The 27,691-nt window shown below is 41.8% G+C and overlaps 1 protein-coding gene across 3 annotated transcripts; it reads left to right on the forward strand.

The window, feature by feature from the left end:
* Positions 1-2,780: 2,780 nt before the first annotated feature.
* LOC126967829 (uridine phosphorylase 1-like) lies at positions 2,781-27,691 on the forward strand. 3 transcript variants are annotated; one of them, XM_050812516.1, is made up of 8 exons: positions 2,781-2,870; positions 5,316-5,438; positions 6,085-6,208; positions 12,030-12,179; positions 23,276-23,461; positions 24,266-24,404; positions 25,851-26,044; positions 27,512-27,691. In XM_050812516.1, the coding sequence occupies exons 2-8, from the start codon at positions 5,332-5,334 to the stop codon at positions 27,599-27,601; spliced, it is 990 nt and encodes a 329-aa protein (XP_050668473.1). In that variant the 5' UTR covers positions 2,781-2,870; positions 5,316-5,331; the 3' UTR covers positions 27,602-27,691. The 3 variants fall into 3 exon arrangements, with proteins under 3 accessions (XP_050668473.1, XP_050668472.1, XP_050668474.1); XM_050812515.1 differs by having other exon boundaries at positions 2,855-2,870; positions 5,320-5,438; XM_050812517.1 differs by lacking the exon at positions 2,781-2,870 and having other exon boundaries at positions 5,369-5,512.

Consider the following 27,691-nt stretch of genomic DNA (forward strand, 5'->3'; position numbering starts at 1 on the left):
AAGCTCATTCTGTGGAATTTGTAGTACGTGGAAGAAAGCTCCTTGAAAACCGCACTGTGAACGACCGCCGCACATCCAGATGGTGGGGATAATATCCTAACTTGTGGCGTCTCATGCGAAGGTGGAATTCAGCGGCAGGATTCAGGTTAAACAGCTCTTCAGAACGCTCGCCGTGATAAATGTGGTAGAAGACACACAATGAAGCGACGCGACGTCTCTCCGCTACGCCAAGTGATCCAGACGTTCACAGATCACTGGGTCCCCGACAATTCGAGCTGCTCTGCGTTGGACGCGGTCAAATGGATCGAGCTGATACTGGGGTATGCCAGACCAGAGATGACAGCAATACTCCATGTGTGGCCGGACCTGCGCTGTCTAGAGTGCTAGAATGTGGGCCGGATTGAAGTATTGCCGTGCTCTATTAATGACGCCGAGCTTCTTTGAAGCCTATTTGGCTTTGCCCTCCAGATGGCCACGGAATTGGCAATTACTCGAGATTTCGAGACCCAGTATTTCGATACTAGGCGAGGCTTTAAGGGCAGTGTTGTCGAAGAGCGGTGATACGACAAATGAGTTTTTTTTTGTGGTAAACGCGCAAACTTGAGTCTTCTGGGGGTTAACTTGGACAAGATTCAATTTACCCCATTCCGCGACCTTCTCAAGAGAGGACTCGATAGAAGACATAAGTCTCTCCCGGCACTAGTAGACGGATTTCCGAGAGAGACCTGCATGGCCCGTGTATACATCACCAGTGCTATCATGTACATAGCAATGTATGTTGGAGGTGTCCAACATATCATTGATATGCAGAAAAAACAGCGTGGGAGATACCACACAGCCTTGGGGCACTCCAGCGTTCACAGGCTTCGGGTTCGAGCAATAACCGCCGACAACGACCTGTATGCTGCGCCCAGTGAAGAAGCTGGAGGTCCACTTGAATAAGCTCTCGGGAAGCCGAAAAGATGGAAGTTTTGGAAGAGAGGAGCGCCTTGTGACATACACGCTGTTAGGTATACCAGAAGATCGACCCACCCTGGCGAAAGCCGTACTGTCAGTCGTTGATCAATAGGTGACCTTCTAGGTATACCAAGAGCTGGCGGTTAATTATGCATGATTTTGGAGAGCAGGGAATTAATAGCAATAGGCCTGTAGTTTGCCGGATCCGAACTGTCTCCTTTTTTTGGATCGGATGGATAAGGGCTGACTTCCATGAGTCAGGGACTACGCCTTTTGAATAAGAGTGCCGGAATAAACGCGTTAGCACCGGCGTCAACTCAGGGGCACACGATTAGATGCCATCTCATTATAATGCCATCCGGCCCGCTCGACTTCCTGAAGTCCAACGAAAACAGAGCTCGCCGAACAGTTTTCTGTCTGAACTGTACTTCAGGCATAGAGCTCTGACACCGCGGAATGGTCGGCGGTGTTTTTCCGTTGTCGTCAAGAGTCAAGTTGGAGGCAAAAAGAGCGAACACTAGATCGGCTTTCTCTTTTGCCGTATGGGACAGGGTGTCATTCCTCATGTGCAACGGCGGCAGGGATGGCCAGAACGGACCAGAACTTGCGTGTTCCAGTCGGGTAACTGGAAATCTGTCGCTGATTTTGACAACGTGCTTCGATTTCGCACGGGCGACTTGCCGCTTAAAGAATCTGGAGGCACGGTTATATTTCCTCTTTAAAACTTTGCAATTCGGATCCTTTAAGCCCAGCGCCGCAACCCAAGTTTCATACGTCTGTTTTTTGCAGTCAGATGCTGTTTTGAGTGACGCATCGAACCAAGCCTGTGATCTGCCACCGATTGGCAGTATCACACCGGCTACGGCAACGGCGCAGGTACTGGGATCATCCAAAAGGAAAAAAATCTTGCTCCAAGGGTAGGATGCAAAAAAGGAATGCATCCTATCCCAATCTGCTGACTTGTAGTGCCAAACTCGGCAAGTCGTTGGATAGGCACTGACCAGACCAGACAATAGTCGGACGTTCCGAGCGGGTCCTCGACACTAACCTATGCGAAACATAGCGGCACTAGGCCGCTATTTCACGCCAGTATTCAGTGCGAGTGTGGTAAGTCTGGTGATTGTTCTGACGTAATGAGATGGCAGCGTGACTCTCCCACTTTTAAAAAGCCCTTAGTCACCTCTTACGACATGTATGTACGGAACCAAAAACAATTATAATACGAATGTCTATTCATTCCGAGTATGTTATTATTCAATACTTTATTTTAAGAGTATCTTATTTTTGTATCGTACTATTCTAAGCTTAATAATTATAAACGGCTTTATTTTTCTCAAAATTGATTCCTTTAGAATTCTCTTTGATGTCATTTCTAACACCACCACCGCTTCGGAAACAAATGGCGCTATGAGAGAGAAGAAACAGCAAAAGAAATTATTATTATATATTGTTTAAATATATTTTTATGAATGCTAAGCTCCGTCTAAACGATTCCGTTGTTTCTATTATGACAACGGCTAAGAGAGATAAAATTACTACGCTCGAGCACAATCTTGTCCCACGTCTAGTATAAGATGATGTTTAAAGGGGGGCGCTTCTGGCGTTCTCACGTATAAAATGATCTGTATATTATATTCTTAAAATAAAATTGAAAGAAAAAAAATATCATTATATAATTACTTTACGAGCTTAATCTCAATATTGCAATTAAATTTACTAAAACAATTATCCAATAATTATAATAAATTAATGGATTGTTTTATTACCACGGGTCAATTTATATTTGATACGAGTTACGATAAATTCTAACATTCTCTTACAAGCCTTGGCCTAAGTTCATCGCGCGAACTCAAATCGTATTTAACTCCTTGAAATTTATAAGTGTTTATAATATCAGTTTATAATTTCGTATGGTAAGTTAATATTATAGTTATTTAAGTTTACTTATTTATGATTATCCAAATGATTTGAGTTTTCTTTAGTGTTAATTCCGCCAATATTTGTCTTCAAACAATTCGACACGTGTTTCGCCTCTACACGAGGCATCCCCAGGACATGTTGAGTCGCCAAAATCTGGCACGAGACTCGTGTCTCGTGACTTAGTCTCAATGAAAACTCAAATCATTTGGATAATTATGGATTTCCGCAAAGTAACGCCTACTTCATTAAAATTAATTTTTGATTACTTAGTTTAAGAGATCAGAGAAATTTATGATAGACTCCTGTTGTAAGTAGAAATAAACACTTTCCTTGGATTTGTTGTAGGTGAAGTTGAAATCTTTTTTTTAATGTAAAGCTAACAATTGCAACGTTTAAATAAACTATTAATTAAATAGGTCATTATATTAATTTACGGTAATTACCTTAATTATGAGCAAATTACCCAGCTTTAATATTTTTCAAATGTTAAGGTATAGATTAATCATTAATTTTTACGTGACAAGTTGAAAGCTTTAATAACAAGTCCAATAAGTGTTAATTATAGGAAACAAAAGTTGTAGCGGTTCTGCAAACATTCTCTATTTATTGCCTAAATGATTAGTGCTTAGATTAAATATTGTTCTTCGCTGCGCTCCAACTAGATACCGCAGGTGTAGTCGCAAAGTGCGGCAACTAATACTACGCCCAAGTGGGCGTACTCGAGCCAGTCTAGAACATTGTGCGACGTTGAAGGGCCACATGTTCTGTTAAACTTTGCTAATAATTGAAACTAAAATGCCGGGGTTGCGTTGTAAAACATTGTAAAAATAAATACTACAAGAAATAAGAAAGACACTTGGATCACATATTATCATCAGTAAGTATATTGTATTTTATTACTTTTTATTTGCTTCACCTGTATGTATGTTTGTTTGTAACCGACTCATTTAGGCGCGATTTTGACCCACTTTAAACGGCCAGATTTTATTTCAAACTTCGTAGATGAAAGGAGGATCGATTACAATACATTAATTTGATAAAATCATCCCATTTTTCAATTTGCAAAAAAATATTTTTGTTAATTTATATAATTTTTTCATCTATCGTCGATATGGCAGTAATTGATGTTCAACTATTATCTTTTCAACCAAAGCGTGTTTTTTAGTTTATTTAAACTATTTTTATTAATTTCAATATAACGATACAAACGATTTCAATATACACGAAGCGTATGTTACAAAATTTGAAAGTTGCCATTGAGTGTCAAGATGTCACGCACACAAGTATCTAGTAGATGCCGTGATAAAAAAGCTTATCGTTCTGCGGTAGTGCGGTGTCTGGTCGCAGCGGAGAACAATCCTTAATTTGAGGATTAGTGGTTCATTTCAATGTCAGTTTATTAATTGAACTTCCCTATTAAACCTGCTTATTATATTATAGTCTATTTCTATTCGTGTCATATGTTTGTCTTTTACAAATAACAACGTTAAATGGTAAATTGTGATACAAGGGTTGGAAATAGGTTGATCCAAACGAGCCGACAGAAGTCCAAAGCGAAGGCGAGGGTTTTTAATGCGAGGAGTTTGCAATAATATGCTGAATGATTAAGTTTATTGGTGACAAAATCATATTTTGTCTGATGTAGGACGCCCACGTCCGCTCCGGATCATGCAGCAGATGACTTAGGGTACCCACCTCCTTCCCATAGTCCTTACGACCTTTCGGTCATCAAGACCTAGGTACCCACAGAAACAACGGGAGATGTACCGGATTTGAGGTGCGGAACATTTTCTTGACTCCCGACAAGTTCTCATTTTTTTATGCGTCCCTAGATGGCCCTCTCCCCTTTCCTGGGGACGACTTAGGGACTGTCAAGATAAGAGCATAATCCCAATCTTGGTTTTGCAGTCGTCCATGGTGCCTGTTTACCTCTTTTATATAAAACAACAAGTATCGTTAAATCATGATAGATGACGACCTGTATAGCCGAGTGGTTAGCGATCCTACCTACTAAGCTAGAGGTCCCGGGTTCGAATCCCGGTAGGTGCAAGCATTTATATGATGAATATGGATGTTTGTTTCCGAGTCATGGATGTTTAAATGTATTTATGTGTGTTTATATGAATTTATGTTTGTTTAAGTAAGTATATTGTATTAAATATATCGTTGTCTTGTAACCCATAACACAGGCTATGCATGCTCTCGTGGCAAGATAATTTGTGTAAAAAGTGTGTCAATATTATTATTATATTTTTATATATTTTTATTAATATATTATTATATTATGATAAGTATTACTTCCCATATAAACAAATATGTACATAGAAATACAAGAATTAATACCTTGAATATAATAAGTCCACAATAGCACAAGGTAGATTTGTTACAAACAACCGATAACTAAAACCTAACCTAATTTATATTAAAAATGTTTTCAGACAGATTGTTGACATTATGGATTGTACGTGCGATTTCATTTTACCTACGCTCAAAAATTGGGAGGAACACTACGATAACTGCAAAATTAGATGGTTGTCTCGTGGAGAAACAAAATTTATCAAGTATGTTTTTACACTGTTGTTGTTTAACCCAGCCTAGCGAAACACAAAACGGCATTTTGGCAAAGCCGATTAAAGTAAATAACATTCCTTTCTTTTGGCTCTACCTCAGTACTTATAATAATGTTATAATAATCTCAGTACTACTATTGATCAATAAAATATTTTCAAATAATTACTCTAGAACGAATGTGAAACAATCCTTATAATAGAATATCTACAACATTCAATGATATCAACGATTATGACGTTGACATTTTTCACGACACGTTTAAGTCATTTAGAAATAAAGTTTTAGAAAAAATAACGACCACGGTAGATAATAGTTTGTATTAGATTGTTAATGACTTATTAATTCTTACTTTTATTTTTGGTAATTTCACACTTACCACATTATAATTATTTACATTGTATAGTTTCTAGAATAAATATTTATTACTAAGTTACTTATTTTTTTCTTATTTAAAATGTTGAATGTACTTAATTAGAATAACCTACATAGAATTAGTATGTAAGTGCAAATCAATTGTTAATGTTAAGTTGAGTTATTGCTACATCTAAAATAAATAAAAAAACAAAAAAATCTTCATTTACACTTGATCGTTTGGACTAATCTAATCAAAATTGATTCATTATTTCTTCCTTCCAGAAATAATGACGGGACAATTATATTACGAAATGAGCACGTGTTGAAGATGAAAGTTGATGTGTTATATCATCTAGGGTTTGACACCCACACTCACGACTTGCCGTCGATGTTCGGAGATGTTAAGGTACTAAAAATTCCATGAAGTTTGCTAACTTTTTTTTACCTATAACAGAGGAGTGCTCTTGCGATATGGCCAAGCGGCAAAAATTTACCACCACTAAACACTTTTGACAAAACCTCATCTTCTTCTTTATAAATAAAAATCTATGTTTGTATGTTTTTTCCTATGCGTTCTGAAACTATTGATCCTTTTGACATGAAAATTTGATAAAAACTTCAGGAAGTACTCGCGAGAGTTCCTGGCCCAAAAAATCAAGAAATACTAGAACCAACCGTGCTGACTATACTCATCTTTTCAAGACATGCTGTATCGGATTGAGGTTGGGACATCGAGTTGTCCAATCCGAACTTCGAAATCCGACCAATAGCATATACGCTTCCACATCAACAGACCGATGAGCGCGAGCGATGTTGTCCATAGAAATCAGTATCCATGAGGAATCAGTGCGGATTATGCATGAGAACTTCCGTTGAATTTCATATTCATGTCCATTCGATGTGCCATTTCATATGATAACTTCGAATTGATGATTCCGTACGATTTAATTTATGCCTTGACAAATATTAATGCACCAGCGATATTCAAATTTTTTCAAAGCATGCCTCTTTCTCCTCACCTGCTCGCACTTGGCGATGGTCAATTCTGGAAACAGAGTTATTACAGAGCCTCTTGATATATTTTTTGTGTCAATGGTGGTTAGGTTCAGTGGGGTCCACATATTGCCCAACTAGCAGATAGACTCAGCTCTGCGGCATATGCCGTTAAAAAGATGAGAGAGTACACTAATGTTGCGACCGCTAGATTTGTGTACTTCAATTATTTTCACAGCATAATGACGGTATTTTACTGTGGGGCCATGCTGCTGACATTGACATTTTGCCCTGTGCTGCCTCGGGGCGTAAAAAGAATAGGGTAGTAGGTCCAAGGGTGTCGTAAGAGGCGACTACGGGCTTTTTGAAAGTGGGAGAGTCACGCTGCTGTCTTATGACGTCAGCACAATCGGGCCAGACTCGTCCGGGCTACTTACCACACTCGCACAGAATACCGGCGTGAAGTAGCGGCCTAGTGCCGCTATGTTTCGCATAGGTTAGTGTCGAGGACCGGAGGCCCTCCCCCCCCGCCCTTCCCCCCCCCCCCCCCAACAAAATATGAGAGCGGTCCTAAAAAATAAAATAACCCCAGGAGGGTACCGGCTCTTGTAGAGCCGGAGAATCCCTCTCCGAATCCTCCCAGAATACGAGGGGCAGCCCGAGCATTCGCGCTCGGGCTGCCCCTCGTATTCTGGGGAGGGCACAGTACCGCGTATGTCACAGGACAAACAGGGCAGCAACACCACGGCACCCCGCTCCACGCTTAATGTGGACTTTTGTAACATCCGGGGAATTCACTCCAACTTAAACGCCGTCCACCACCACCTTGAGACGGCGCAGCCGGCCTTGTGTTTCCTTACGGAGACGCAGATATCTCGACCTGCCGGCTGTCGCCGTCTCGGCAATTTTGAGGGTAGGGGCCTGTCTACTCTCTGGCTCCGCGTAGATTTAGAGGACCGCGTCCGCATCTATGCGTGTGTCTACAGGTCCCATAGTGGTAACGCAGAAACGGATCACCTCATGGGCTGCGTTCAAGCGGCATTTGATGACGTGCTTGCTCAGATCCCCTCCGCTGAAATCGTAGTCTTGGGTGATTTCAACGGGCACAATGCCGAATGGCTTGGATCACGTACCACAGACTACGCAGGGCGATCTGTGCATAATTTTGCATTGGCGTATGGTCTGTCCCAATTGGTTGAGTCGCCGACGCGGCTCCCGGATGTGGATAGCCACATGCCGTCCTTATTAGATCTTCTGCTGACTACACATCCCGATGGTTACCAGGTCTCTGTCGACGCCCCTCTCGGAACGTCCGACCATTGCCTGGTCAGGAGTGTAGTGCCTATCCGACGCCAACGTCGCAGACCACCAGCGACCCGCCGCGTTTGGCACTACAAGTCAGCAGATTGGGATAGGATGCGTTCCTTTTTTGCATCCTACCCTTGGGGCAGGGTTTGTTTCCTTTCGGATGATCCTAGTGCCTGCGCCGTTGCAGTAGCCGATGTGATACTGCAGGGCATGGATATTTTTATACCAAGCTCTGTAGTACCGATCGGTGGCAGATCACAGCCCTGGTTCGATGCGTCAGTTAAAGCAGCATCTGACTGCAAAAAACAGGCGTATCGAACTTGGGTTGCGGCGCTGGGCTCAAAGGATCCGAACTGCAAAGTTCTGAAGAGGAAATATAACCGTGCCTCCAGATTTTTTAAGCGGCAAATCGCCCGTGCGAAATCGAAGCACGTCGTCAAAATTGGCGAGCAGCTTTCCAATTACCCGACCGGAACACGCAAGTTCTGGTCGTTGTCGAAAGCTGCTCTTGGTAACTTCAACCAGCCGTCCATGCCGCCGTTGCACATGAGGAATGACACCCTGGCCCATACGGCAAAAGAGAAAGCCGATCTCCTGTGCACTCTTTTTTCCTCCAACTCGACTATTGACGACAACGGAAAAACACCGCCGACCATCCCGCGGTGTCAGAGCTCCATGCCTGAAGTACAGTTCCGACAGAAAACTGTTAGGCGAGCTCTGTTTTCGTTGGACGTCAGGAAGTCGAGCGGGCCGGGCTCCAATCGTGCTTAGAACGTGTGCCCCTGAGTTGACGCCGGTGCTAACGCGTTTATTCCGGCACTCTTATTCAAAAGGCGTAGTCCCTGATTCATGGAAGTCAGCCCTTGTCCATCCGATCCCAAAAAAAGGAGACAGTTCGGATTCGGCAAACTACAGGCCTATTGCTATTACCTCCCTACTCTCCAAAATTATGGAGAGCATAATTAACCGCCAGCTCTTGGTATACCTTGAGGGTCACCAGTTGATCAACGATCGGCAGTACGGCTTTCGCCATGGTCGGTCGGCGAGATGGGCGGCGGCTATTGAAAGCAAGGGGGAAGGCCTGGCAGTTGGTCTGGATATAGCGAAGGCCTTTGATCGTGTATGGCACAAGGCGCTCCTCGCAAAACTTCCATCATTTGGGCTTCCCGAGAGCTTATGCAAGTGGACCTCCAGCTTCCTCACTGGGCGCAGCATACAGGTCGTTATCGACGGTTATTGCTCGAATCCCAAGCCCGTGAACGCTGGAGTGCCCCAAGGCTGTGTGCTATCTCCCACGCTGTTTCTTCTGCATATCAATGATATGTTGGACACCGCCAACATGCATTGCTATGCAGACGACAGCACTGGTGATGCCGTATACACGGGCCATGCAGGTCTCTCTCGGGAAAACGTCGACCAGTGCCGGGTGAAACTTGTGTCTTCTATCGAGTCCTCTCTCGAGAAGGTCGCGTAATGGGGTAAGTTGAACCTTGTCCAATTTAACCCCCAGAAGACTCAAGTTTGCGCGTTTACCACTAAAAAAACCCCATTTGCCGTATCACCGCTCTTCGAGAACACTTCCCTTAAAGCCTCGCCTAGTATCGGAATACTGGGTCTCGAAATCTCGAGCAATTGCCAATTCCGTGGCCATCTGGAGGGCAAAGCCAAACTGGCTTCAAAGAAACTGGGCGTCATAAATAGAGCACGGCAATACTTCAAGCCGGCCCACATTCTAGCGCTCTACAAAGCGCAGGTCCGGCCTCACATGGAGTATTGCTGTCATCTCTGGTCTGGCGCACCCCAGTATCAGCTCGATCCATTTGACCGCGTGCAACGCAGAGCAGCTCGAATTGTCGGGGACCCAGTACTCTGTGAACGGCTGGATCACTTGGCGTTGCGTAGAGACGTCGCTTCATTGTGTGTCTTCTACCGCATTTATCACGGGGAGTGTTCCGAAGAGCTGTTCAACCTGATTCCTGCCGCCGAATTTCACCTTCGCACGACACGCCACAAGTTACGATATCATCCCCACCATCTGGATGTGTGGCGGTCCTCCACAGTGCGGTTTTCAAGGAGCTTTCTTCCTCGTACCACGAAGCTGTGGAATGAGCTTCCTTGTGCGGTGTTTCCGGGACGATACGACATGGGTACCTTCAAGAAAAGCGCGTACACCTTCCTTAAAGGCCGGCAACGCTCTTGTGATTCCTCTGGTGTTGCAGGAGAGTGTGGGCGGCGGTGATCACTTAACACCAGGTGACCCGTACGCTCGTTTGTCCTCCTATTCCATAAAAAAAAAAAAAAAAAAAATTGATATAGTTCGTGCTATACATCACCTTGGTTATAGACAGTCTCTCAAAGAAAATTTTAAAGTAATAAATATTATGACTGTTCATTGGCAGTAAATTTATGAAAACTTAATATACGTTTACAAAAATAGTCACCTTTTTGCTCTTAATAGTGATTTTCATTATTATAACACTAGAAATAAGGGATTGCTTGTAACTAATTCTAGTAGGCTTCATAAGATACATAATATAAGATTGATATAACTTTTTTATTTATGAACCGATTGAAATGAAACAAACACTTACCCCCTTATTCATAATAGTCTGCTAACTTAAAGCATTGCTAATTCGCACTCCGTCTTCTTCTATTGACCTAAGTCAGAATGAGAAAAAACACTCCTTAGCGGCTGTTTAGTTAGCGGACAATTATGAATAAGAGGTTTAATCTTATGTGGAGTAAAGCGCAACGCAACAGTGAAAACAGTGCATTTAAATCGGCCGTTACTGAGATGAATTAGCATACACATACGTACACAGACAACCAGACAATTAATTCTAAAATCGTTGTTTTCGGTTCTATTGCGCTCACAAAGTCCCCCTATAATAGTTTTTTTTTACATATATCTTCCATATTGTCTGCATATGGAAGATATATGTAAAAAAAAACCACCAGTTACGATTTTACTATATTATGTACGTATTGATTGATTTTTCATATTCTTGGTTTGTTTCTCAACTATAACATTATACCAACTTTATTTGTAAGGCCGTAAGAAGTTTGTAGTTTTGATAACTTCCAGACAAAGAAGTGATTATTAAAATTTTATTATGGGATGACTTTTAGTGTCAATTATATTATGAGGATCATTTATAACAATATTTTAAATAGCTATTTTTTTCCGCAAAATAACAGTTTCATTAACGCGTCTTCATCCAAATGTTTTGAGCCTTCTTTGGTGTTAATTCCGCAAATACTCGTCTTTAAACAATTCGACACGTGTTTCGCCTTACACGAGGCATCCTCAGGAGATGTTGACTCGCCAAACTCTGGCACGCGACTGGCAGACAGCTTTAAAGTGAAACTTTTATTACATCGTCTCAAACTTTTTCGTCTGTGTGTTGCATGTCGTGTGACGGTCGGGCGGCGCCTATAGTTCGCAGCAGCTGACCGTGTAGTGTATAGACTATTCCTCATATCATTCCAATTTTCCAAGTATATATAGGTTTAAAGAGTTTATTTCTCAAAAATAACAAAAGTTCTCTTACATGAGAACAATGATTCTAAATAAATATAAAAGAAAACATAAATTTTATAGTTACGGTGATTTTAAACAATAATAGATTCAAAACATGCTATATTCTAAGGTAACAATATATCTATTGTGATTGACAGTGCTTTTATAGATTGAAGATTGATAAAGCGATTTTTATACCCTTAATGGAATATCATCCCAAATTTTTTTAATTAATTTCTATAATGTCAAAAAGAGTTTCACTTTTACCGTGGTTTCATAAAACCACACATTCCTTTTTTTTCTGTTTAAAGACGAGTATTGGTGGAATTAACACTAAGGCTCAAAAAAAAGTAACTTTGTGGAAATCCTACTTCAATTTTGCCTACTTCAATAAATGTGTCTTCAGTTTGTGTGCATGGGTGGAACTAAACAGAGGATGATGGAGATGGCTAAATACATGAGTAATTTGTTGGGCGTGGAATGTGATCTTGTCAACTTGGTAAAACATGCTCACCGATATGCGATGTACAAGGTTGGACCCGTACTCTGTGTTAGTGTGAGTATATGTTTTGTTGTCTTTATATATAGGTACTTAAAGTTGAAGTTGGCTCGTTATTCACTTGGTATAATTCATTCATAAAAAAGTGTATGTGAATTTATGTACGCACTACGCACGCAAGAAGTTATACTTCTTCGGCATAACAAAACAGAAATCCCAAAAAAAGTAAAATAACGTTTATTTATTTAAATATCATTAAATTATTTTTTCACAAACATAAAGAAAATATTTTATTTTACTTTACAACATCAGAATACAGAACAATGTATTCTGAGTTTACAATATACATATTATATTGAATTCTTGTGCACTGGTTACGGTTCAGTAGTATGTTAAGGCGACACTAAATGCCAGCGACCTTGAGTGATATGAGCTCACGGCTGCCGGCCCGCCATCTATGTAAAAAGCCAATATTTTCAATATTCTTGCGTGGAAAACGTAACATTTTAACAGTTTCTAACAGTTTTTATGCTTAAAATCCTCGCTATTCATTACTAATTTGAAAAAATGCACCTACACACAAAAAGTACAAGCTATTAGAATAACTTTTCTTTCTGAGAGTTGTACTAAACAAATGCATAATGCCATGCGAAAAATCTTCTTTAACTGCTAAGAAAAGTGGTAGTTCAAAAAGGCTCTGGAGTGTTAAACTATAACCAACAGCAAGCATTAGAAACCTACAAATGAGACTTAAGGATAGGAACAGGACTTAGTAGTGTTCATAGCTCCAAATGCTATATTTTCACCACAAAACTTGTCTAAAACACCTTGTTTGCGTGTTTTCTGCTTACCCTTCGCCTTAAGTATGGACTCCGCGCAGGCCACGGAATGGGTTCTCCTCGTCCTATCTAACGTTTAGGAAATTTAGTTACAGTTCATGTGTTTCAATTTGGTTACTCAAACGCAGTAATGACTCAAACACTCAAGAACCATTGTAACCTTAAGTATTCTCACAGAACTAGTACCAAAGTCTATCACTATATATATATATATATATATATATAGACAAATCACGTCGTATAAAAACAAAGCCGAAATATGGAAAATGCCACAAATTATACCGTAATTAGCTTTCGACTGCTATACCTATACATTGCCGCATTTACTCCAGTTTCTAAAATATTCTTGGTCAATAAGCAGCAATGTAAAACATTTATTCAGTTCAGGTTACGTATGTTGAATTAAGAACCCGATTCGAACAGTGTCAGTTGAAATACGACTAAGGAGAAATGTGTGCTTACATTGTCTTAAGCACACTTTTGCTGTTCCGCTCTCAGACTGCGAAAAATATGTCTAAAGGACGCGTTTACGAATCCGACAAAAATAAGATCATTTTCGGTAGAGTTTGTGATGAAATGAAACTTATTCTAACAAAACTAAAAATTGCCATAAATAGATTACTTCTTTATCTCCAATTAGCGGGAAATTTTTGCTTTGAAATTTTGATATTTTATGTCGTAAAAACGATTATCCGTTAACTCTTCACACAAAATTGACGAAATGGGGCTTCATTCAGGATCAGTTTTCTGCTACTACTTACATAATTTTGTCTCTTAAAAATTATGTAAGGAATGCAGATATAATATTTTCAAAAACACGATAAATAAATTAATGAATATGTTATAAATAATCTCATTAAAAAATATAAATGAATCGTCTAAAATTCATATATTTTTCTGAAAAGCATGAGCTTTAAAGTGTGGTATTAAGGGTTATTTTATTTTGTCACTCCGTACGCATTGCACAGAAAGATCTATCGAAACAACGTCAGTCCGCGCTCGGCCGCCGTCGTGGGTAGACTCTGTGTCAGTTGTAAGCAGCAGCTCGTACTCGAAAAGATCGCTGTACGAACATGAATATTTTGTATAAGCTATACAATACTGTCTTTGATACTTTACATATTTTGTAAGCAGTCAGATTTTCTAAAAATGATATTTCTTATTTTTTTGTAGAATTAGTGATTTTTAAGTTCATCCCTAAATATAAGGTCTATATTAAATCGACATCGTGTTAAAATTTAAATTAAATTAAATTTACCTTAAAAATTTAAATTAAAAAAAATTAAATTTACCAACTTCTCTTCATGGGTGTCATTTTCATGATTTTCGGGGTCAACAATAACGAATATCTGGTCAAAATCGAAATCCAAGATGGCGCCCATGAAATTTACCAACTTCTCTTCATGGGTGTCATTTTCATGGTTTTCGGGGTCAACAATAACGAATATCGGGTCAAAATCGAAATCCAAGATGGCGCCTATGAAATTTACCAACTTCTCTTCATGGGTGTCATTTTCATGGTTTTCGGGGTCAACAATAACGAATATTGGGTCAAAATCTAAATCCAAGATGGCGCCTATGAAATTTACCAACTTCTCTTCATGGATGTCATTTTCATGGTTTTCGGGGTCAAGAATAACGAATATCGGGTCAAAATCGAAATCCATGATGGCGCCTATAAAATTTACTAACTTCTCTTCATGGGTGTTGTTTTCATGGTTTTCGGGGTCAACAATAACGAATATCGGGTCAAAATCGAAATCCATGATGGCGCCTATGAAATTTCCTAACTTCTCTTCATGGGTGTCATATTCATGGTTTTCGGGGTCAACAATAACGAATATCGGGTCAAAATCGAAATCCAAGATGGAGCCTATGAAATTTACCAACTTCTCTTCATGGGTGTCATTTTCATGGTTTTCGGGGTCAACAATAACGAATATTGGGTCAAAATCTAAATCCAAGATGGCGCCTATGAAATTTACCAACTTCTCTTCATGGATGTCATTTTCATGGTTTTCGGGGTCAAGAATAACGAATATCGGGTCAAAATCGAAATCCATGATGGCGCCTATAAAATTTACTAACTTCTCTTCATGGGTGTTGTTTTCATGGTTTTCGGGGTCAACAATAACGAATATCGGGTCAAAATCAAAATCCATGATGGCGCCTATGAAATATACAAAATTTTCTTCATTGGTGTCAAATGACTGTAAATACATCGTCAAAATTAGAATTCATTCATGAACTTAAATTTTATTTTAAAAGGCCTGTCTAACAATATCCCACATGCTAAATTAATTCTTCATTCCCGAAATATATAAATATTTACGTTTCTACTTTTCACCCACAATATTTAGAAAACACATTCCGTTACCAATCTAATTAAAAAAATCTCAAAATTTTATTTTGAAAGACCTATCTAATGATACTCTACATGCAAAAAAAAATTTCTTCCTCTTTTTAACCACAAGAAGCTCTACCCTTCTTATCAATTATTACCACCATATTATGTCAAGAAGAGTTATTTCAATAGATATTGTAATCATAAGGTATAAGCTATTACATAAATGTAACGTATATCTTCCTTAATCCCGCATTATTTTCAAAAGACCAAAGGAAATGTCATGTATCAAACCAGAATCTAACTTTCAAAGACCTATCCAACGATACCCCACAAGGTTAGTCTCCAGTATTTTTTTCAACTCCACTTGTAGGGGAGGTGTCCTTAGGGAGGAAGCTACGTCCAAAGCACAAGACAACACAAGAAATGGCGTGCGTACAAAGTACACATGTCAGAATTGAAACTTATTTGTGAAAACCAATTTTTAAATCTCGTTTATATTAATAATTATCCTAATCTGTTCTCTAAACCAATTTATTTTTCTCAATATTAGAAATTATTAGATGTTTTACTAATTATTATTACTCATGAAACCTGTACAATACAAAGCTAGTAGGGAAGATGTTCTACTTACTCGCGGCCGCACGCTAAACCTACATGATACAATGCTAGTAGTGAATTTGTTTTACTTCATAGCGGTAACGTCTGCTTCATACTACATTCACATTTTCTCACTCTATCTCAATCAGACTCAATCTCCCTCCCCTCTTCTTGGATAAAAACGTCCTTCATTTTCGTGACACTTTATTCCGTTTCATCCGTAAAAATTTTACTCTCATGCGGGCAAAGAAGTTTCACTTCAAAAATGATCCCAAATTCGTTCTTTACACCCTCGAGAACCTCGAATACGATATCCATATTGCTGAAATCATAATTTTGCGCAGCGGCCATCTTGTATTTCAAAAGTGATCCCAAAATCGTTATCTGCGTCCTCGATAACCTCGGATACGATACATATATTGCTGAAATCATAATTTTTCACGGCGGACATCTTGGATTTTAAAAATGATCCGAAAATCGTTCTCTGCACCCTCGATAACCTCGGATCCGATACCCATTTTGTTGAAATCATAATTTTGCGCGGCGGCCATCTTGGATTTCAAAAATGATCCCAAAACCGTACTCTGCACCCTCGATAACCTTGGATACGATACCCATATTGCTGAAATCATAATTTTTCATGGCGGCCATCTTGGATTTTAAAAAAACTGCGTTTACTGTACACGACGTTATGCGACGGAACTGCCATCTAAAGTTTCAATATTTAACTACTAAACGAATACACCAACCAATTATCAAAAATACATATGTATTAAAAAAAAAACAAAATTCAAACTTGCTAAAGTATCAAATTCATTTGATTCCCGCTATTAGCTTTAAGTACGTGTATGTGTTTGAGCGGTGTCAATGTAGTGGTGCGATTCGATACCTCTCTGTTTTGAGAACGCGTCCTTAATAAGTGTATAGAAAATCATTAGCCGGGTCCTGACTGAGCGAGCAGCATCGCGAGGAAGCCGCGGACGTTTGCGGCACAACGTTAGCCGTGATAAGCCGCCTCGGCCTGTAGATTTTTTGCATGAGGCTACCACGGACAGGCACCAGTGGGAGGCTCCTTGCACAGGATGCCGGCTAGATTATCGGTACCACAACAGCGCCTATTTCTGCCGTGAAGCAGTGATGTGTAAGCATTACTGTGTTTCGGTTTGAAGGGAAATGAGACTTAACATCTCATGTCTCAAGGTGTCGAGCGCAATTGTGGTGCCGCTCAGAGTTGTTGGGTTTTTCAAGAATCTTGAGCGGAACTGCAATGTAATGGGCAGGGCGTATCAGTTACCATCATCTGAACGTCCTGCTCGTCTCGTTCCTTATTTTCATAATATCCATCGAACTCTCAGCTTAACGTAAAGTCGAATAGAGATATACAAAGGTACACTGTGACAGAGACTTCACGTGCCTTATATTAAAGCCAGATTTGCAAAGCCAGATTTGCATTGGGGTGTCCGCGTAAGCGGACACCCCATACCGACTAAAACCTCCTCTGTGCTGTTAGCAGCTCTGGCTTTCACAGCGAAGTAGGACGTGGGCCGTGGAGGCCGCAAAGACTACGCAACAACAGTCGCGGGGCGTCTCCTAAGGAGACTCGAACCTCAGACCGGCTGTGTGCTTGTGGGAAGGAGAGAGAATGAAAATGAAGATGAAATGAAGATGAAAGATGAAAAGGTGATAAGAGCACACTCGCCGGCGAGTGTGGTGATGTTTTGTGTAATGTATGTAAGTGTGTATGTATGTGTTTATGATTGCAAGTATGTGTGTTTGTATGTATGTACGTAGTGTAAATGTTTGTGTGCATGTATGTTTGTGTTTGTGTCTGTTTGTGGAGTGTGTTTGTGATTGTAAGTATAATTGGTATGTAAGGTAAGTATATAAGTATAAGTGGTGTATGTCAGTCCGTCAGTCAGTCCGTGTGTGAGTGAGTGTAGTGAAGCGATTACAGGACGAGGACTAACGTCTCGTCGGGTATCAAAACAATGTGTGGTGTATCTAGGGTGCGGGCCGCTGGCCATCGTCAGAGTGACGAGTGCCAGTGGTTTGCGGTGGTTGACCGCGCCTACGCCTGCGAAGGCGGTGTGTGCGTGTCTGTGTCGGTGTTTGTGTGGGTGTCGCGTTCGCGATGGTGATGTCGTCATCCGGGTCTACCGTTACGTGTCTGGGACGTCTTATTGGGTTGAGACTATGGTGAAGGGGGGTGTACCCGCATGCCTTCCTAACCAAGATGTTGGGATGGTTAGGCACCTTGTCAAAGAAGCGTCGCGAGATCTCTTTAAAGTGTTGAGCTATTGACGGAAGCTCTAGGTCGCGGTGAAGGTCAATGTTTCGGATGAACCACGGGGCTCCGGTTGTCATGCGCGTGAATTTATTTTGAACTACTTGCAAACGACGTAAGTAGCTCGGTCGGGTGTGCGCGAAAACGACGCTTGCGTATGACAGTATGGGCCGTACGATGGTTTTGTACAGCGTCACTTTGTGTTTGAGCGGAAGTTTGCTTCGCCCACACACAAGTGGATAAAGGCGACTGAGGACAAATCGGGCTCTATTGCATACCGTATCGATATGTTTCTTGAAGTTCATATTGCTGTTGAACGTGACTCCTAAGTATTTGTAATCCTTAACCCACGGTATGGGTGTTTCATACAGTTTAATAACGTCGGTCGGTTGTTTTTTAGCGCGGATGCTATTCGCGTTACCGAAGAGTACCGCTGCACTCTTGGTGGGGTTCACTTCAATCCGCCATTTTCTGAACCAGTTGCCTAGTTCATCGACGGCGGCTTGAAGCACTTTAATGTTCTTGCTCAAGGTTGAGCGGTTGGAGCCGAAGTAGAGTGCCGTGTCGTCAGCGTACTGAGCGAGCTGGACACTCGGAAACTTGGGAATGTCGCTCGTGAAGAGCGAGAAAAGAGTGGGAGAGAGGACCGAACCCTGTGGCACGCCAGACCTGATGGGTCTGGGTGAGGATAGGGTGCCCTCTACTCGATATGGAAGGAGCGATCGGTAAGGTAGGCTCGAATGATGCGCACGAGCCTGTCTGGCACTCCCAGTTGATACAGCTTGAATACTAAGCCGTTGTGCCATACCTTGTCGAAGGCCTTCGCGACATCGAAAAACACGGCTGCCGTGGTAGCGTGAAATTGACGCCGTATGAGAATGTACTCGGTGAGTCGGTGAGCCTGCTGGGGACACGAGTGAGCGGTTCTGAATCCGAACTGTATGTCGGGTATCAGGTTAAGCTCCGCGATGTAATGATTAAGACGCGCGAGAATTAATCTTTCGTAAATTTTCCCGATCGAGTTAATTAAACTAATAGGCCTATAGCTACTCGGATTAGCTTTAGGTTTATTGGGTTTTGGGATACCGATAACAATGGAATCCTTCCATTGTTCGGGGAACGCGCTATTAGACAATAGAATATTAAAAATGGTAACCAATAAAGTAATAAGGGTCGAGGGTAGGATTTTAAGAACCCTATTGTTTATAGTGTCGGGCCCCGGGGCCTTTTTGGAGTGAAGCTCCTTAATGATTAGTTTCACCTCTTCGTAAGAGGTGGGTTTTATTACGTCGCCTGAAGGGCTCAGAGCGGAGCGACGTTCAACTTCACGATCAACTTCGTCAACGTGTGTCGGGTCGGCTGCTGCATTTGGAGAGCACTGACTCTCGAGACTATCGGCGAGGCATTCAGCCTTCTCATCGTCATCGAGCGCCGGCTGCAGTCCCGGTCTGTCCAAAGGAGGCATGACAGTGGGCGGCTCCTGTTTGAACGCGCGAGGCAGCTTCCAGAAAGCCACATGTGATGGCTTAAGGTTGCCGAGCAAGCGGTCCCAACGTTCGCCGCGGAGTTCCGCGATACGTTCCCGTACCACCCGCTGTAGGTAGCGGAGGTGGCGCCTATTCTCGACCGACGGATACCTGTCGTAAAGTCTAGTGGCTCTGTGCTTCTGTGTGAGTAAGTTCCTGACCTCTGGAGGCAGGTTTAGGCGATGCGGTTGCATCGTCGGAACCTGCCTGGAGCAGGCCTTGATCCTACTCTGTATGTGTGACGTCACATGAGAGATAGCACTGTGAGCCGTGTCGACCGAGTCGATGACGTCCGGTATACGGTCAAGGTCGTCGGACTTGATAGACTCGAGATCCTTTTCCAGCCGTTGCCAGTCGATCACTGTTTTCGTCGGTGGTTGAAAGTTAACCGGTGGGCCTAGATTTAGGACGACGGGCCGGTGGTCTGACTCTAATTCATGAAGAACCTCGATTGAATTTACATTGAGCGTTACGTTTTTAAGTAACGCAACGTCTAGAATGTCGGGTCGGTGCGCGACGTTATCCGGATAACGTGTTGGTTCGTCGGGTGCTATTACTGAAAAGTTCCGCGTGTCTGTGAGAGAGTCTAATAAAATTCCGTTTCTATTTGTGGCTCTACTGTTCCAGCTAGAGTGTTTGGCGTTAAGATCGCCGCCCACTATGACTGCGGCCCCGTGGCCGAGTAATGCTTCTATATCTGTGTCTAATATTTGTTTGTTCGGCGGAAGATAAGCTGAAATAACAGTGATCGGCTGGTGATTCGCCATACTGACCCGGATGGCAGAGGCCTCGATATTAGTGAGGACCGGAGGATCTATAGGTATACAGTGTAGAGACCTTTTAAAATAAATGAGGGTGCCGCCCATACGGGTGGTGCGATCATTCCTAACTAAGTTATAATTAGCGATACGCGGATCGCGTATACGTGGTTTTAAAAATGTCTCTTGCACTAAGAATAGGTCTAATTGATGTTCGTGAGCGAACTCCTTCACCAAGTCTAGTTGAGGCTTAAGGCCTTGGGCGTTAAAATACGCTATACGGAGCGTATGTGGTTTGACCCGTCCGCTTACGTAATTAGGCATCGCGAATGTTGTTTTTATACTTTAGCCCTATTTCGGTGAGGGCACGGAATATTTTGCCGTTGTCTGCCATAACTTGCAGGAGCGACGGCGGGTCTTCCCGGACAGCATCGAGCCTGCTGGCCAGGGCTGTTATTTCATCGATGTCGAACATCTCTGACAGTTCGAACATGAAAGCAAAGGTGCTGCCGCCTTTGCTACCTGTTGCCGCGGACGCGGGCGCCGGTGGCCTCGGTCGCGGGACCGACGCCGCCGGGCGGGACGCTAGCGGAGGCCGGAGGGGCGCGGGGGCCGCGAAAGTGGCCTCTGTGGCAGCGTTGGCAGCCGGAGGAGACCTCGCCCAGCCGTTTACCTTTGGAGGCGGCGCAGGTTTGAAGGTTGGAGTGAACTCCACCTTCTCTGTTCTGCCTTGCGGCTGGCGGCGCCCTGGGTGACGCTTGTGTTTGGGTGCCTTGGGACACCCGCGATAGCTCGCGGGGTGCCCCTTCTCCCCGCACAAGACGCAGGCCGGGGGCTCCGCGCATTGCGCTGGTCGAGGGCACTCTGGCGTGCCGTGTTTCCCGAGGCACTTCACACACCTCGGGGTGTGTTCGCAATTTCGTGCTGAGTGCCCGTATAATTGGCATCTGTGGCACTGACCGGGCCCCCCGCGGTTGCGAGGAGCTACGGTACGAATGCCCTGAAGGGAACAAACCGATTTTATATTGAAGATTTCCTTTCCCTCTTGCGTGAGGTCGAGGACTACGAGAACCATGTTAAATGGTTGTTTATTGTTGGTTCCGCGCATACGGTGCACCTCGTGTGCAGGGTAACCCTGCTCTTTGAGGTCCGACAGAATGTCGGCCTCGTCTAACTCTTTGGGGACGTTTCTAATAACGACCCTCAGACGCTTCTCCTCAGGCAGGGCGTACGTGTGGAAACCCACACTCAGCTCTCTAAGAAGAGATGTCAGGGCGCGGTGGTCCGCTACCTCTCTGGTCTCTAGTTTGATTAGAGATTGATACGCCCTCGCCTGGAAGGAGAGCGTCTTCGGGATCCTGTTTTTGATTGCTAACCATCGGCCTCGGTCCCCTATAAAAATAGGAGGCGGGCGCTTGGTCGGAGGCGGTACGCGGGCTTTAGCGGGCGCGGGCGCGGACGCGGGGGCGGAGCCAGTCGTGGCCGCGGCTTTCTTCGCGGGTGAGCTATCCAGAGAAGGCGATTCACGACCGCGCTTCTTCTTGCGACTGACGGTGATGAAGCCGTCAGCATCCGACGCGACACTCTCCGCTCTCGACGGTAGAGCGGATTCCGGCCGGGCCGGTGAAGCACTGGAAGCCTGAGGGGCTACCGTGCGGTCAGAACTGACCGCGGGGACCTTAGGGGTCGCCTGCGCGTCAAAGTACGCCTGAAGGACAGGCGGACGGGCTGATCGGGTGTTCACTTTCCTCGGTTGGACCGAGGCCACGGAACTTGCGTCGGACGCATTACCTAACTCCATTTCGGATTCCCCGTCGGAACTCGAAACGTCAGATGACGATCTGTATTTTTTAGATTTGGATTTCGCTGTCTGGATATCTATCGTTTCCTTAATTAACGGAGCGATCTTCTCCGTAAATAGCTTATCTAGCAGGGCGCTTAGAAGGCCCTCGTCGGCAACCATTGGTGAAGCCATGGTTGTTATTAAAAGTTAAGCGGGTGACAACCCCCGCTGCCCGAGTCAGGCAGAGGGGGAATATAATGAAAAAGTGGACAACTATAGTTTAGTTGTGCACTTGCACATTAATAAAATACTATTAATATTAATAAGGTATGCAAAATTAAAAGAAATTAATAATAATAATTAAGCCTAAGACTTAGCTTTGCTGGATGTAGACTGGCTGGGCCGGAACCCCGATGTACGCTGTGCAGGCCCCCACGGAGAAGACACACACGGCACGATCTGCAACACTCACAACACACATGATTAGCGTGCAGAATCGCGAAACACAGCACAGGTGCTAACTAACACGATCGTAAAACCGGGTAATTAACACTTATAATCACTAAGCTACGTTCCGCGAAGGAACGTAACAGGTGCGAGACTCAAAGAGTCCCGAACAATGGCGCGCGATGACAATAGCTAGCCCAGGTGGCCTGAGCAGATAGTGCGATAACGCAGGTAATAAAAATATTCGAAGGAGGACAGATAACGCGGCACGTGTGCTCGCGTCGCCTGCCTGAATCGAACTACACTTACCGAGGCGCTTTTGAGCATGGACAAAATCCGACAACATATGGCTCGGGCGGGGCACGTCTTGACCGACCGAGGATTTCCTTCACGAGGCTCAGTCAGTACGCGGCTATTGACCTAAGTACCTGCAGGTTTTATTTTATTGGTGCTAGCTGGTACAACTTTTAAGGGCAAAAGCAAATTTTCAATATTATCTTGGTAAGTATATATTTAAATCACATGATAAAATAGTTGTTTATATATCGATCGTTTGGCTTTGTATGTTGCAGCATGGCATCGGTATACCTTCATTGACGATAGCTCTGGAAGAAGTTATAAAGATGTTGTATTATGCAAAAGCGAAAGACCCAATATTCATCAGAATTGGAACGAGCGGTGGAATAGGTCTACCAGCAGGGTCTGTTGTTGTATCCAGTTGGGGTTGCAGTGGAACTTTGGAGAAGACTTACGAAATTGTAAGTTTCATTAATATGCAACTATTACTATTATTATTATAATGACTTACGGTATGCAGACATCTTCGCTAACTATGGGCCTGATAACAAGCATATGATCGCTCAGAGGGCAATAGAGAGTGCTACGCTCGGAGTTTCCCTGCGAATCGATCAGAAATGAAGAGATCCGTAGGAGAACCAAATCACCAATATCAACATAGCCCAAATTATTGAGAAACTGAAGTGGCAGTGGGTAGGGCACATATTTTAACGGAGAGATAACGGCCGGTGGGGCAGAGAAGTTCTCGAATGGTGACCATGTACCGGAAGAGGTAGTGTTGGTAGGCACAGATAGGTAGGTAGGATAAGATGGACCGACTATCTTCTGGTCAAGATCGCCAGAATACGTTGGATGAGGGCCACGCAGGACCAATCGTCATGGAGATCTTTGGGGGAGGCCTTTGTCCAGCAGTGGAGGTCTTCCGGCTGATGATGATTAGTATTAAATGGAGTTTTCAGAGTTTTCCCTATAGTTGTAGTATAAGACGGTTTTACTTGCCAAATATCATAGTTTCAGGTCAACGGAAAATACCCTAAAAATGTGAAGTTCCTTGAGATTGTCGAAATCCACTTTTTTACGGCAAAAATAGCCGTATCTTATTTTTACGTTACTAAGAACTTTGATTGTTTGACAGCCTCAAGAGACTGTAGACGTGTAGCCTTGTAGGCACAAAACATAACGTAAAACGTAACATTTTTCCTCAGTGACGTTAAACAAGTTCCCAAATTAAAAACTTTAGTTATAATTCATTTTTATATTTTCAGGCTATCTTAGGGAAAGTGAAAAAATATTCAGCTTATTTCGACAAGCGATTAAGTCAAGAACTTTTTTCAATTTCATCCGATTGCGTAGATTTTGAAACATTCAGTGGAGGCACTTTGGCGGCAAATGATTTCTACAGGGGTAAATGTTTCATATAATACCTACTGCATATTGTATACCTCTAGACAAACGGTATTGCCACACAAAAAAACCTAGATTATTCTGAGAATATGCTGTTGATATTAGTGTTACACTGCAGAGGAGATTCTTCTTCTTCCTGACATATCCGCTACATGATAATTATCTGATTATGTGTAACAAGGCCGTAAATATTGTTACAGTTTAAAAAGTTCTAACTGTTATTTTATTCAAATTTGGAGTGCGTTTATTTTATTGAACACTTTTATCATTTCCAGCCATTTCGTATAGTATTTTCGAAGTTCATATCACATAATATTGGAATGGGGTTTAAAGAAAACAGAATTGTGGAAATAGTAAGGAGATAAAAATAACAAGCCATTTACCAGTGGGAGGCTCCTTTGCACAGGAAGCCGGCTAGATTATTGGTATCACAACGGCGCATATTTCTGCCGTGAAGCAGTAATGTGTAAGCATTATTGTATTTCGGTTTGATGGGAAATTACTGGGTAAATGAGACTTAACATCTCATGTCTCAAGGTGTCGAGCGCAATTGTGGTGCCGCTCAGAATTGTTGGGAAGGGCGCCGTATCTAGTGAAATTACTGGGCAAATGAGACTTATCATCTTATGTATTATAATAATTACTAGATTAGGTTCTTTAGTATTAATTTTTTAATATAAGATTAAGTGTATATAATTAGATAAGGTACCATATGTTATTTTTTAGTTTATGCTCATTTTAAATGTTTATTTATTTTTATAAGATGAATGTTACACTAGCGCATTAGGAATAACCCTGTAAAGCTAGGTGTAAGTGTTGAAAACAAATAAATAAATAAAAATAAAATAAAAAATGTCTCAAGGTGACGAGCGCAGTTATAGTGCCGCTCAGAAATTTTGGGGTTTTTCAAGAATCGTGAGTGGTATTCTAATGGGCAGGGCGTATCAATTACCATCAGCTGTACGTCCAGCTCGTCTCATCCCTAATTTTCAATAAAAAAAAACAAGCGCTTAAATAACCACGAGGAGGAGTGAATTAAATAAGAGTGATCAAAATTGATGATTTATAATTTTTTATTATTATTATGCAATGTAATTAAATACAAAAATATATGTATTCACAATTTATATTTCGAAAAGAAATCCGTAAAACATAATGACTGATATCTGCGTGATAAAAGCTTCAAATTATAGAGATTAGGGAAGCCCGGACTTCAAACTGTGGCATGTTAATTTAACTACACCTTTAACTTCAAATTACCGAAGGGCCCAATTAACATTGATTTTATTCAATTTATCGAGTATTTTTCAAGCAGCCGGAAAAAAATTAAAATTATCGAGTGATTCAGCATAACGGGTTCAAATTTTCGAGAGCCGGTTGCAGACTGAAATTTAATAACTTTAGTAAATTATAATTTTCACGAGTATTTGTGAAATATTTTTATAGGTGAGGCTAGAACAGATGGTGCATTCTGCAGCTATACAGAAACAGACAAGTTAGACTTTCTAAGGAAATTGAAATCAATGGGCGTCCTGAATATGGAAATGGAAGCGACGGCCTTTGCTGCTGTCACCAGGGATGCGGGGCTGAGAGGGGCTGATGTTTGTGTTACGTTACTGGATAGGCTGCAAGGAGATCAGGTAAGTTATTTTGTTTTATTGAATTAGGCGTGATTTTTATCGAGTGTAAATAACGCCAAGTTTTTATTGAAGTACGCGAAGGCGTTTCTTTGCGGAAATCCATAATTGTCGAAATGTTTTGAGTTTTCCTTAGGGTTCATTCCGCCAATATTCGTCTTAAAACAATTGGACACGTGTTTCGCCTCTACACGAGGCATCCTTAGGACATGTTGACTCGCCAAACTCTGGCACGAGGCTCACGGGTCAGTGGGACTGACATTAATCTGTGAACATAGCAGCGGAAGGCTGCTGGTTTATGTTGTAAGGGGTGGCAAGATGAGACGGGAATAGCAATATCTGTATATTGTTTTAAGACGAATATTGGAATTAACACTAAGGAAAACACAAAACATTTGGATACGCCAAGTTTGCCAAGTTTTGTCCTTTGTCAAGGGGACAAAACTTGGCCGAATTTACACTCAATAAAAATCACGACATTTGGATATGTTTAATTTTGCAGGACAAGAAGAAATAGAACTATATTATTGTTTTCAGAAATGCTGTACTGGAAATTACATAACTTCTTTAGGTAATCTAAACATCTTTAGGTAATCTAAAGAAATTATGTAATAATTTAATCATGTGGAACCAGAGCAGCTGTTTCAAATGGGTTTATGATATTAAAATCTATAGACTTAAGAATATACTAGCGTTTATATGATCTGACAGCATGATAATGCATGTGACCACCTTAATTTGTATAAGTATTAGTATTTTAAATATAATGCCAACCGTGGCTCATTGTATAGTCAAAAAAACTCAAAGTCAAATATTATTTATTCAATTAGGCTTAAACTCATTCAAAAGTACTAAAGAATAAACTGGATGCATAAATCTTCAGAGCTTCAATTCATTGTTTGTGTAAGGATGCTTCGTGAACATGATGGTCGTGATTACTGTTGATATTTGTTGTTGTATCACTTTGCATATATATCGTTATTGAAATGATTTGTAAATTTAATTGAAAATAAGAACCTGTAATACCATTCTGTTTGGAAAAGAGCAACCTTAGAGTTTCTTGCTCGTCCCTCTCTAAGGAATCTGCCTTCCGAACGAGCTTTATGAGAAAATTACATATTTCAAGTGTAATGCAATTTATCTACGAAATAATACATTTTTGATTGATTGATTGTCATAATGAACAAATGCAAAGATTAATTAACCTCGACCTGGCAACACACGCAGCACCCATTCACGAGTTGAAGCATGGACCAGCCATCGCTCAGTAAAAAGTGCGAAGGGAAGACCCGGCACACGACGCTGCCGCGAGCAATGACTTATCACTCAAAATCGATAACAGTAACAGTTGCTATATTTCCGTTAGAGAAATTCTTCTCTTTCGCATGCTTCGTCTTTACTCTAGTATATTGTAAGTCAATTTCACGTAAATAGTGCTATTTTAAAATAATTACCAATCGTTCCTTGCAGGTGACACCGAGTAAAGAAACTTTAACTGTCTGGCAAAGACGTCCTTTAGTCCTCGTGGGAAAATATATATGTAAATATTACAATATATAAGGCGAATATTATTTGTACCTGCAAACATAACTATCAGATCTATATGAATTCTCAACACAAATTATAGTCTTATTATATTAATTCATGATA

The sequence above is a fragment of the Leptidea sinapis genome, chromosome 14 (genome assembly GCF_905404315.1).
Source record: "Leptidea sinapis chromosome 14, ilLepSina1.1, whole genome shotgun sequence".
NCBI classification, from domain to species: domain Eukaryota; kingdom Metazoa; phylum Arthropoda; class Insecta; order Lepidoptera; family Pieridae; genus Leptidea; species Leptidea sinapis.